The following is a 12,866-nucleotide window of genomic DNA, read 5'->3' as shown; positions in this document are numbered from 1 at the left end:
ATATATCTGAATGTTTAACAAACTTCTCACATAAAGCCCTTAGCTTGTTTTCCATAAAAGGCAACAAAATTTCATTAATTTAAAAAAAAAAATCTACAAATAAAAAGAAAACACTTTAGGAGAATATAACTGTGAAAACCATTGAATTTCACAAATTTAATTCAAACCAAACTTAATTACTACTTCGTTGTTCTTAGTTGTACGATGTGTAGTGTTGAATTTCTAAAATATATTTGGTAATTATTATATTTTTTTCTGGCTTCGGGGGGGGATTTAACCCCCAAAACCCCCCCTTGGTTGCGCCACTGTTTTAAGAGTAACGGATCCCAGACCATTTATATAAATTAAAAAGAGCAACGGTCCAATATTACTACCTTGGGGTACACCTATATTTTTCATTGCACTTCTAACGTTGCCTATTCCCACAAATTGTTTCCTATTCGACAAGTAGCTTTCAATTACGGATCTTGCAATTCCTCTGACGCCGTACCGTTCCAGTTTATTGAGAAGGATTTAAGGTATCAAAAGCCTTCTGTTAATCTAGAAATAGAGCTCCTACCATATTCTTAGCTTCTATTCGGGATATTACATAATCAACTAGTTCAATAACTGATGTAGTTGTACTACGTCCTCGTCAAAATCCATACTGCATTTTGTAGAGAACTTTGTTCCGATCAAAGAACGTTACTAATCTCGAGAATAACAGCTTTTCTAGTATTTTAGTGAACACTGAAAGGGTAGATATTGGACGGTAGTTACAAGGTGCCGTTGATTTACCTGCTTCAAATATTGGCGTTACCTTGGCAATTTTTAAGCAATCGGGATAATGTCCAGTTATGACAATAGGGTTAAATATATCCGACAAGATTTTAGCTTCTTCTTCTTCTTTCTGGCGATACGTCCCCACTGGGACAGAGCCTGCTTCTCAGCTTAGTGTTCTTATGAGCACTTCCACAGTTATTAACTGAGAGCTTACTATGCCAATGACCATTTTTGCATGTGTATATCGTGTGGCAGGTACGAAGATACTCTATGCCCTGGGAGGTCGAGAAAATTTCCAACCCGAAAAGATCCTCGACCGGTGGGATTCGAACCCACGACCCTCAGCTTGGTCTTGCTGAATAGCTGCGCGTTTACCGCTACGGCTATCTGGGCCCCAAGATTTTAGCTAACTGTAGTGGATTGTTCTTCAGAAGTTTCGCTGATATACCATCATATTCAAAATACCATGCCCACACAGTTACGGATCACCCACAGTGACGGATCACTTTGGCGTTCAACATCGTATAACTCGCTCAAAACATAAACTTTGACGTAAAACATATTTTTCGCATGTTATACTATTTGTCTTCTACCATTTGTAATGTTAAGTACAACATCCAACCGCTAAATAACGGTGTATTTGACAAATGTTTAGTTGGTACCACACAGCTATCATTATATGGTCGTTTTCTGTAAGAAGAGCCGTCAGCATTCATAAGCTCCCACAGGTGATAAATTTCAAATATTATAGCATGTTTTATGCTCGTTCGCTTCGATTTAGTATGAATTTATCTTTGGAAAACATTTTACTTGAATTTTTATTCAAAATACCGAATATTAGCACTTCTAACTATTGATCCATAATATGGACCAGGAAATAATTGTTTACCACGGTTATGGATCACTCGCAAAGAATGTAGATTTCTGCTATTTTATGCATTGGATTCGTCATTTTCAGACAATAGCACTAAGGATAAAACTAACAAAACATCAAGGTTTGTAAATTTCATATTTTAGCAGACAAAAATGGGTGGAAAACTTGGTGAGGAGCGAAAACAGTTCATGTTTCAGTTACTACAATGCAGTATCACAATAAATAGGGCATTTTACCCTTGTTTCCAGCTCTAACACTGCTATTGTTTGCAGTAATATATGACACATTGTCAAATTTCGTCATACCATGCAAAACAGATGCATTGAGTTGAAAATCTCTTGATTTTGCGCAGTGATCCGTAATATGTCCCAATTTGATCCATAATATGAAAATTGATCCATAATATGGTTTTCAGGAACCGACACAATTTTTAATTTTTATGCAATCCAATGTAAATATTACACTCAAAACAGTTTACTAACCGAAGTTCCAATTTGAAACGATTCGATTCGTGCTTTTAAATTACAATTTTACGTTTTCCATGTCGTTTTATTGAATTTTATAGGTTGGACTCCACACTATTTGATCCATAACTGTGGGGCCATGGTAATTTACTTGAATCTAGTTCGCTTATAAGTGTGACCACCTCGTTCACAGTCGAAGAACATAAGAAGAGTTTCTCACATTAGTAATATTCTCACATGGACATACACTTGAGTTTCTACAGATGTAACCAGCTAATTGATGTCCTATGCTTGTAGAGTTTGTTAAATACCTCACATGTTTCCTCATCAGTTTTTGTTAGTGTTCCATCTTGAATTAAGGATATAGGCTTTTCTTCACGAGTCCTACCAAATATATTATTTATGTTTTTCCAAAATTTAGAGTGACAGGTAGATTTTCGTTATACTTTTTTTTTTGCAGATCCTTTTGACAGGATCCAATTTCCCACTAATATGTTTAAGCATACACCAATACATGTCTTTGATGTATGATATCGATTAGTCCAAGATCAAATCCTCCAAATTCTAACCTCCAAATATTCTAACCGATTCCATCTGCATAATCCAAAGAAAATTTTACAAATATATTGCTTCTAGGATTTAACAATTGTCTTGAAGTTGTTCTAAAAAGAATTTCAGGAGTATTTCAAGAAATTCTTAAGCATTTTCGAAGTATTCTTGTGAAAATTTATTTCAAAATCTCTGAATAAAACACTCGAGGAATTCTTTTAAACTATACTTTAATAAATTCCAAGAAGATTTTCTCTGTACTGAAAGTATTTTTAGAGTTTCTCTCAGAAACATATCTGAAAAAAAAAAACTTTTGGGAAAATCCGTCATGGTGCTCATGAAAAATTATAGCTGGGCCCAGAAAAATTACCAGGAATAATGTCTAAAGAAATATTGTGAGGGCGATGTTGGTAGATTCGCACTCAAATCTCAATCATAGAATTCTCTCGCGAGAGCAAAATCCAATTAAGATCTGCTTCGCAAAACTCACGCATGGGATTTTGATGCAACATCACTTGCTTACACTCATGCCGTCAAAAATGATTATATAAAAAAAAAACATCCTAAATCTGTCAAAACCCACTGTTATTGTTTGCATTAGAAAGGTTTGTTGTATTTCTAACAGAAAAAAAACATAGAACAAGTTATTTACGTAAAAACATGAGGGAATACAAGCCAATGAGTTAAACGGATGAGCCAACTCATGCATGATGTTTTGAATTTTGAGTAGCGTGAGCTGCAACTCAAGTGTGAAAAACCTCAAACATTAGATATGAGAATTTGAAATTTCCGCAACGCTACTTGAGGGTATCTCAAGAAAAAAAAATCAAGAAATTTGAAAGATTTCCTTGAACAAATCTCAAATTGAATACTGAAAATACTCTAATAGTGTTCCTGAATCAATCTGTTGAGAAATTTCGAATATTATATCTGAAAATAAATCAATAGGAAATATTTGTAGTTGAGAAATTAAATGTATTACTAGTTGAACTCTGATAAAAAATACTTGGTAAAAAAAAAAAAAAAATAGTGGAATCCAAAAAAAATATTATTTTTTGGAATAGTTCATTGCTGAATCTCTGTAACAAATGATAGTATAAAACTCATGAACTCATGTAATGTGTCTTCAAAGCTATTAATTTGATAGAACACATTGGGGAGTTTCAAGAGGAACTCCTTGAAGGTTGCAAGTTACTCGAAAGGGAAAACTAAAAATAAATCCTAGAAAAATCTCTACAGGAATTCTGAACAATACTTTCGAGATATTATTATGAGGAATACTTGCGTAAGTTATTTCTAGAAAAAATACTGATGGAATCTATCTGAGAGAATACTTTGAGGAACTGTACTGACCAATACTGGGCATGACGGTCAATGGGAACTTTACCAATCAAATTTTCTGACTTTTACCAATGTGTTAAATGGACCCGTTAATTAGTTAACAAGTTGAACCAACATGAGTTTCGGGCTCGGCTTTCCTCACTGTAAAAGAAAATAAAAGATGGATGTTCTTCATAGTTCAAAGTTTCATGCAAAAGGATGCAGAGATTGTGTATGATTGTTTTACGTGAAATTTGTGAATGGTAGTTTGTTCCGTGCGATCTTTTGCCCCAAATTTATCTACGTAATAAGTCCTCACTATGTCTTTGTCACAAACGAAACATCAGTTTAATCTCACAGAAAACTGCAAAGTACTTGCGATGGGAGGAAGGTAAGTAGCAGCGTCTTATAAGAGACTGTAGTAAACTGTATCAGAAGAATTCTTCAAAGATTGACTTCAAGTTACGCGTTCGTGTTTTGAAATATAAATTATCCACTATGTACACGGATAAAAATCTGATCCCCAAATCATGATTTACAAATCATTAAATTCATAAATTGGTTAGGTCATAATATCAGGATCACAAATCGTGGTACATGGAGTCAAAAGCATGATTCTTCATAAGCGTAACATCCAGGGTGAAAACACTAAGCGGTGCACTTTGCTTCATTCGTATCGATCACTCATAATTCAAGACGATGATGAGGTTGAGTGTAAAGTACGTGGCTTTCGTCGGAAGGTTGTTGGCTCGAGACTCATTGTATGCTATTTATTTTTTTTTTGTCGCTCATAAACGGATTCGCTACTTAGCATTTTTGGCATTTGAATCATGATTCCGAGCAATCAGCAATAAGAACCTAACGCGTGAATTACGTTACGGCAATCTGACTCATGATATCATGAGTCCAAATCATGGTGTATTTTCATAAGATCAATACACACTGAAATCATGATATCATGAGTCATAATCTTGTTTTTGGGTTTTGATTTATAGCCGTGTAAGAGAGAACGTGATATTGTGGAAAAGGTTTCAAATTGGTTGGTTTGAATTGAAATTTGCGAATTTATTCTCTTTAGGTCACTTGAATGTGAAAAAGCTAAATAAATCGTCAATGCACCTGCCAGATCAAAGTTTAAAGTTCTTTTTTTTTTATTTCCAATTCTAAATCTGTAACAGATGTGATAACATCAAGGACTGCCAAAACGGTGAGGACGAATCGGACTGTATGTTCTGCGAGCGAGACGAATACCGCTGTCTGTCCAACGACAAATGCATTCCGGACAAGTATCGCTGTGACCAGTACGAGGACTGTCCGGACGCGTCGGATGAACTGGACTGTTACTACGACGAGCCAACGACCTTCCCAACGGGATTCGGCAGCCAGCGGGAGTATCCGTTCGTGCAGGTTCAAGTGCCCAACAGTCCCGTCAATGGGTAAAATATGCAATATTCGTGAGGTGTTTGAGGTTATGGCTTTTAGTCTTCAATTAAACTCAAAAGCGGATTTTCGCTTAACGTATCATTGTCCCCAAATTTCTTGAAAAAGGCACAATTCTTGTGCCCGATACGTCGGATGGATTGAGTTTTATTGAAGACTGAAAGCCATAACCTCAAAGGAAGGTTCACATGAAAGTTTTTCAAACGTTTATTTCAATTCCAGTAAACCATATCTGACGATCACCAACGAAGATCGGGAGAAAAATCAACAGCAAGAGCGTAAGGCCCGTCCCTATCCGGACTATGACGCCTCACAGGAAGACGAGTATGAACCCACGGCGGCGGAAAACGTTCCTCAGGTGAATCGCAAGAACCGTACGGAGCCCATCGAAAACAAGACGGAACGCGTGGAAGACCAAACGGAAGCAGAAACCAGTCAGATATCAGTTCCCAAATCATTGAGTAATCTACGATAAATCCAGGTTTAGATCAGCTAATGATCAAGTTTCGATCTTCTTTGGTTTAGGTAACTTCCAGGACAGCAAAGAAATCATGATGACGTCGGATTCAGAGAATGACTACAAATACAGTAGTACAAGCAGGGCATTCCTGACGACCGCCCATGCTTCTCCGTGTCCCGAAGGGGAACTACGTTGCGTAAGCGGCATCTGCATTTCTGTGAGCCAATTGTGTGATAAAGTGAGTTTAGTTTTTGCGTCAATTTCCCCTTGAGTACTCAAATTAAATCTACTTATAGCGAACTCGGCAAGGGCCAAAAGTCACTATAATAAAGAAAGTAATAATAATAAATCTATTTTTCAGGTATCCGACTGTCCTGATGGCGCCGATGAAGCCATGTGTGTTTATAAGGAATAATACTCAAGCAAGGCCGAAGAAGCGAGTTCAGCCAAGACAGCCAGAAATCGAAAAACCATGACCAGAAAGATTTTAATCGTAGCTTAGCACTGCCCTGAGATTGATGCTTCTTTCTCTTCTCTTACCCGGTTTAGAAAAGAGATTCGATCGAATTGTATTTATAGAGTGATTCTACTTGTTAACTCGTTGTTATATTTGCGGAGGCAATACTTTTTAGCCTAAGAGAAACGGAAAACATTCATCATCCTGTGTCACAATTATCGTTAGTTACCATTATTGTTGAAAAGTTACCCCCTCATGATGTGTATTATTAGATTACTAAGCGCTAGGACAATATGTGTAATATTATTATCGGATAATGTTGGAATGACAAAATAATTTGGCAAAATGGACAGTTTTGCGAAACATATTTCGGGCAGCCAACAGTCTAATAAATTACATTCAAAATTGATATTTTAATCGATAGCGAAGCGTTGTAAATAAGCCATTTCTATCTTTCGAAACCATTTCATATAATCTTTTGTAAATCTTCGTTTCAATAAATTTTATGTTGAGTATAATAATAACAACTGATTTTGCTTCAATTATTTCACAATTCCTTTCAAAAACTTTTTTTAATCATTGTATTAGTATAAATTCAAAAATTACATAATTTTTTGTCTAGGTGGTATGGTGGTATGTGTTAGGCAACACGATTATCCTCTTTTGGTTGAACTAAATTGAACTTTTCTTAACATCTTGTAAACAACATCATTTCCCTGGCAATACAGAATTTGTATTAAATTTCCCTGCTCATAAAATAAAAAAAATATCTCAATTAGCTTAACCAAACTTAACTTAAGTATATAGCGCACTTATCGTAACAAGAGAAGATTCAACGATTCTTGTCTAACATTGTTTATAATAGATAATAACATGTTTATTTAATTAAGATTCGTGGTTCACGGCTAACCAACCAAGTGGAAGTTCAACAACTACCGAAAAACTAAACATTACATATACTTTACAGTTGGATTGAATGGACAAATTGATGTGAAATTTGCGAAAAAGTTTCACGTCTTCTCGATGAGAATCGAACTCACGACTCCCTGTTCAACAGATAGGTCGCGTTACCCTTACGCCACTAGAGGACTCATGGACGCAGAAGTTAACCTGAATTCTATTTCAGCTCAATAATCACGTAGTCCTCTTTCGAAAGAATTAGATACCCATCAAAACACAACGCTTCCTATTTATATCCAATGCCTAGCCCGAGAGTGCATTATTTATTAGATATTGAAATACCACACACCACTCACCAACGACGTGCTGGCTGAGATTTATATTGTGCGAGCTTCCAATGGGTTGCGACATTCTCAAACGACCAGTTACGAAACATGATAATATAATATTCTGTGTAACTCATCAGTACTATACCTGGGAGAGAGCTTCACAATAATCTTCAAATTTTAAAAACCTTCTTCCTGTTAGTCAATAATTGTATAGCAAACAACATGGCCAGTAAGGTGGTTCAATAATCGTTATTGCTTCACACCGCTCATTCGATTCTAGATCAAATTCTGAGTGTTCCCAAAATTTGAGCTCATATGGATGAAAACTGAGACTGCACAATCCCTTCAAAGTTTGAATGGGAATTATTAAGGAAAAAGCAAGCAATTCATTCAATCGGTCATAATGTTTGTCCATGTGCTCTTGAAGGTTAGAGCAACATTGATACTGATAGATACATTCGTCAGCTATAGAATACAACTTTGCTGAAGACCGTATTCAAATCGGACGTCTCAGCAACAGTGTTGATAGACTCACACTTTAATCTCAATCAATACGCTCTCCCGTGAGAGCAAACTCATTAGGGATCTGCTTCGCAAATCTCACGCTTGAGATTTTGATGCAAAATCACTCAATCAACTCAAACCGTAAAGAATGATTCAGTCGCAAAACCCGTCAAAAACTCGTAAAACCCGAATGTTGTTGTTTTCGCTAGAAAGGATTACTATAATTTTACCAGACTAACAAGAAATTATTGCCTTGTGTGAGTGAACTGTGGAAATACGAAATAATGAGTCAAAAAGGTGAGCGAACTCATCCGTGATTTTTTGAATGCTGAGTTGCGTGATTGACAACTCACGCATGAAAAATCTCAAGCGTGAGTTATGAGTTTTTCATAACACTGCTCAGTAATTAGTTATTGTATTACATCTAATTGGAAATTCTTCAACAGTGCTTATTTATTTTCTGAACAGGCAACATTATTACATCTGGCGCGAAGGATAGCGCACACAAATCATAGCTCACTGATAGAAAAATAATAGTATGTTTAAATATACAGCTAACTCTCCCTTACTCGATATTCCGTATCTCGATATCTAGTTAGAGAGCCATAGTAAAAGTTGGTTTTCATGGCTAACTCGATGGTCCCTTCAATATCGAGTTAGGGAGAGTTGACTGCACAACCGTTCTTATTTTTACTGTGCCGTAAAATGATTACCATGACCATGAAAATGGTTTTGTCTACCGAAAAATATGTGACGACAACTACGAATTCGTGACAATTTAAATGGTAATTATTACCATACAACGTAGTTAGCTAAAATGTTATGAAAGACTTGTTTTTTTGCTGTGGTTTCTCAATCGTCCAAATACCTACAACAAAGTATATACATAAACATTTTTCACTGTAGATTACAATAAACTTTATCATGAAAATTTAGTTTACGATACCCCTTCGCTACGATATTTCATTGGTAAGTAAATACGCGTTAAATGCAAGTACAGTGCAAACTCATTTCTGTTCGTTTTCGCAGGTTGTTTTTGTTCAAAAACTGAGAGTTACCGACATCGAGTCGAGCCCCAGTGCTTCGGTGGAATCAAAAACACGTTGGTATACGTTAAACCCGGAAGATGGTCCTGTGATAACCACTGATGGTTCCAAGGTATTGTTCGGCAACTATGGGTCGACGTGTTAATCTACGCCCCGAACGGGTGAAGCGACAAATGGACAGCTGTTGATGGTAAAATGAACTGAACACCATGCAAAAAACGTGAGCAAAACAAATATTTTTGAAATTTCCATTACATTCCCGAAAATATATCCTTTAAAGATTGCAACCTACCCAAGGAACAATTGATAGCTTTTAAGATACTTACGTGCTTAATACAAGCTGCATAGCAGCAACCATTGCTGAACAAATTTTTAGTTGAATCATTAATTGAATAATATTAATTTCCGCTTATAAAAAAAGCTGTTATTACACTTGCAGTTTGTGTTTTGAATAAGAGCTGAATAAACCTCCGAAAATGTAAATATAGTAGCTTTTGTTCTACAACACATAAGAAGTTTAACAATTGACTGATTAAAAGCTTCTATAGGTTGTAGGCATCATTTTACTAGAATATTGAACATTTGATTAACAACAAATCGTACAAAAGTTTCAGTGTCTAATACTTAAAATGTTGACCAGCATGATTAATAAAACTTATAAACAATATGAATGACAGTATATGAGTATGCTCTTATTCAAGCAAAACGTATTATGTCTTTTTACGTTATTTTCAAATGTTTCAAATGTTTTTCAAATCAAATCCAAGACGTGTATGCGATGGATGGATTAACGTAATGGACGTAATGGCGACGTAATGGATCAACGAGGGTAAAGTTCAAATCACATTGGATTAAAAATATCAAAATTTAATTTTTCCAAATGTAGTGATCATCATCTGCGACGTTATTGATATCGGAAAAAGTTACTAATCATAACATTTTTAATGATAATCGAAGTATAAATAATAATTTAACAATAGTTACATGAAAGTGGTTACCCAACTTACAGTCCAGTGTCACAAATAAACATATACATGGTTAATTATTGTTGAATAATGGTGACAGCTGAAAAAATGCCCTACAAAGAGCTGAGAAGATGGTATTTAGATCCAAATTTAAGTCAATGTTCAACATTTTTCATTGGAATGAATAATAGTAGAATCAACACTTATTAAACTTCTCCAAAGAATCTCTGCCGACTTGTCAAGATTGTTTTACTAATGAGTTGAACAAGTCATTTTTCCTTCTATTAAAGAGCCAATATTCCACCAAACAAATATAATTGTGTAAACAGATGTACAGGAGACGAACTAACGTTTTGGTTGCTTCGCACTTCAGCTGTTTCCATGTTTAACATGAACATGATTAAAAGCTGAATAGATATTTTGTAAAATCCTAATACGACATAAAAATATCATCCGAGCAGGTCATCCAAAGAAGTCCAAAATAATGATTACTAAACACATTGTTCAGCAACAAAGAAGCCTTACAAAATAGGTCACACCATAGCCAAAATTTTGAAAAATGGACAAAATATCTAAAAATTGCGTTGTATTCCTATTGTATTGCAATGTTCAACTTACTAATATTATTATTATTTATCTTTATTTGAGTGGCTTTTCGCCCTTGGCGAATTCGTCACTAACTTACCAATATATAAAAACATGTTGGATACAATAATTACTGATGCTTTCTCAATACAATATTCAAATATGTTTAGAAAATATTTTGAATCAGTCTTCTGACATAGGATTATTGATTGAAATATATTTTATATTTGTATAATGTTTAATAGATGGAAAAAGTGCGACAATTAATTAAAATATTAACGTAGTAGAAATATTATACATTTAATAAATGAATTCTAGTATAGTTAGATGAACAATTCAATTAAAGTTTTAACAAGTTAAAACTTAATATGAAATTCAATTAATCATTTCAGACTGTTTTTACTTTGTGAAAAAACTATATTTTTGACCAGCATTGAAATAAATTTTCTCACTGTGCGCTATAAATAGCCCTCTGAGTTCAGCTCGCATCAGTACTGAACAGCAGCAGACGTAATGCGCTTATTCAGTTGTTGATCAGCATAGCACGTGTTGATTAGTTATTGTTGAATAGAAGCTCAAGCATGATCAATAATCAGCTACAAGAGGTTTATATTGGGCACTGGAAGGCTGATATATGAATTCAAGGATGGCGCAGATGGCAAGGTATACCGCTGACGATGGGAAGGTCTCGAGTTTGAATCCAGTATTCAGGTAATTATTAAAAGTGTGATTATTAATTCATGGTAAAGGTATACACTGCATTCCCAACTAACAATTCAGAGCCACAAACAAGCATGCATGTTCAATTATTGTTCAATGATGGTAATGGCAGCTGAATAAAAAATTTGCTCTATAAAGAGCTGAGAAGGTGCTTTTTTAACACAAACTAAGATCAATGTTCAACGTTATGCATTAGAATGAACAAAAGTTGAATCGCCACTTATTAAACGTTTCCAAAGATTCTCATTCGACTAGTCAAGATTGTTCTACAAATGAGCTGAACAAGACATGTTTCCCCCAATTAAAAAGCCAATATTCCACTAAACAAATGTATATGTATAAAAGGATATTCAGAAGACGAACTAACGTTTTACTTGCGTCGCACTTCAGCTATTCCCACATGTTTAACATAAGCATGAATAAGAGCTGAATAAGTATCTTATAAAATCCTAATTCAGCTTCAGTATATTATAAGAACAGTTGATCCAAAAGAGGGCAAAATGACGATTAACAAACACATTGTTCAGCAATAAATAAGTCTTGTAAAAGCGATCACACTATAGCTAAATTTCATAAAATGGACAAAATATCCGAAATTCATGTTGAGTACCGAATGCATTTCAAAGCTCATAAATTATGCTTTCTTAAAACTTTTGAAATAGCTGTTCAGAAAATACACATGGTCAGTCTCCAGAAATGCAGAATTATTGTGAAAAACAAAAAACATTTAAGCTAAGTACTCCGAGTAGGAGCAAAGTACTGACAAGCAAAGCGTGATATTGACTTGATTGACATAAGAGATAAAATATCTTAAGACAATATCAAAATTTTGTTCCTGGAACTTCTAAACCTATGAAAAATTTGATGTACGCAGACCTAATGAATAGCTCGCAGCTATTGGTAAAATCTTGCAGAATCTAAATATGACATACCAATTTTGTTCTAGCAGTTTATTTGAGATATCATTTCCAGTTATTTTATATCATATATCTATCAAGTTAATATCACTTCTAGCTATCCATATTATATTTTCTATTTTTAAGCTTTTTTCGCCTGCTCGGGATGTTTTTCCGTACAAGAAAAATGGAAATTTCTTTGACAGAATTGATTAAATAAATTTCTATAGCCAGCTACATTTGAAATGACATTTCTTCACAACTGAATAAATACTGCGCTCTAAGAAAAATGATTTACTTGGCCATTTCCGAAAGTAAAAATCGCATCAAGATATTCGAATATTTTTCTATTCAGGTGGGTTCTGAGGACTAACCCTTCAAATGATTCAAATATATTCATACAGAGAACTTTTACTTCAATGCATATGTAATAGGTTTATGAAAAGTACAAATAAAAAAATAATCAAACTATAATTTATAAAATTATTTAAATTAATTAATCAGTTTTGAACAAACTAAAACATATTTTGAAATTACATTAACCATTTCAGACTGTTTTTACTTTGTGTAAATAAACATTATTTTGACCAACATC

General features: G+C 34.6%; 1 protein-coding gene across 2 annotated transcripts in view; it reads left to right on the top strand.

Annotated features, from left to right (window-relative positions):
• The window catches only part of LOC5570998, a 324,672-nt gene extending 317,833 nt beyond the window's left edge, over positions 1-6,839 (top strand). For both annotated transcript variants that reach the window (XM_021851295.1, XM_021851294.1), the window contains exons 8-11: positions 5,148-5,405; positions 5,632-5,870; positions 5,935-6,107; positions 6,231-6,839. In XM_021851295.1, coding sequence (XP_021706987.1) covers positions 5,148-5,405; positions 5,632-5,870; positions 5,935-6,107; positions 6,231-6,284 — 724 coding nt within the window. In that variant the 3' untranslated portion in view covers positions 6,285-6,839. The remainder of the gene's footprint in view (positions 1-5,147; positions 5,406-5,631; positions 5,871-5,934; positions 6,108-6,230) is intronic.
• Positions 6,840-12,866: the final 6,027 nt, after the last annotated feature.

This window comes from Aedes aegypti, chromosome 3 (genome assembly GCF_002204515.2).
Source record: "Aedes aegypti strain LVP_AGWG chromosome 3, AaegL5.0 Primary Assembly, whole genome shotgun sequence".
In the NCBI taxonomy this organism is placed as follows: Eukaryota; Metazoa; Arthropoda; class Insecta; order Diptera; family Culicidae; genus Aedes; species Aedes aegypti.
Note: the sequence above shows the minus strand (reverse complement) of the source record. Positions and strands in the feature narration are given on the sequence as shown.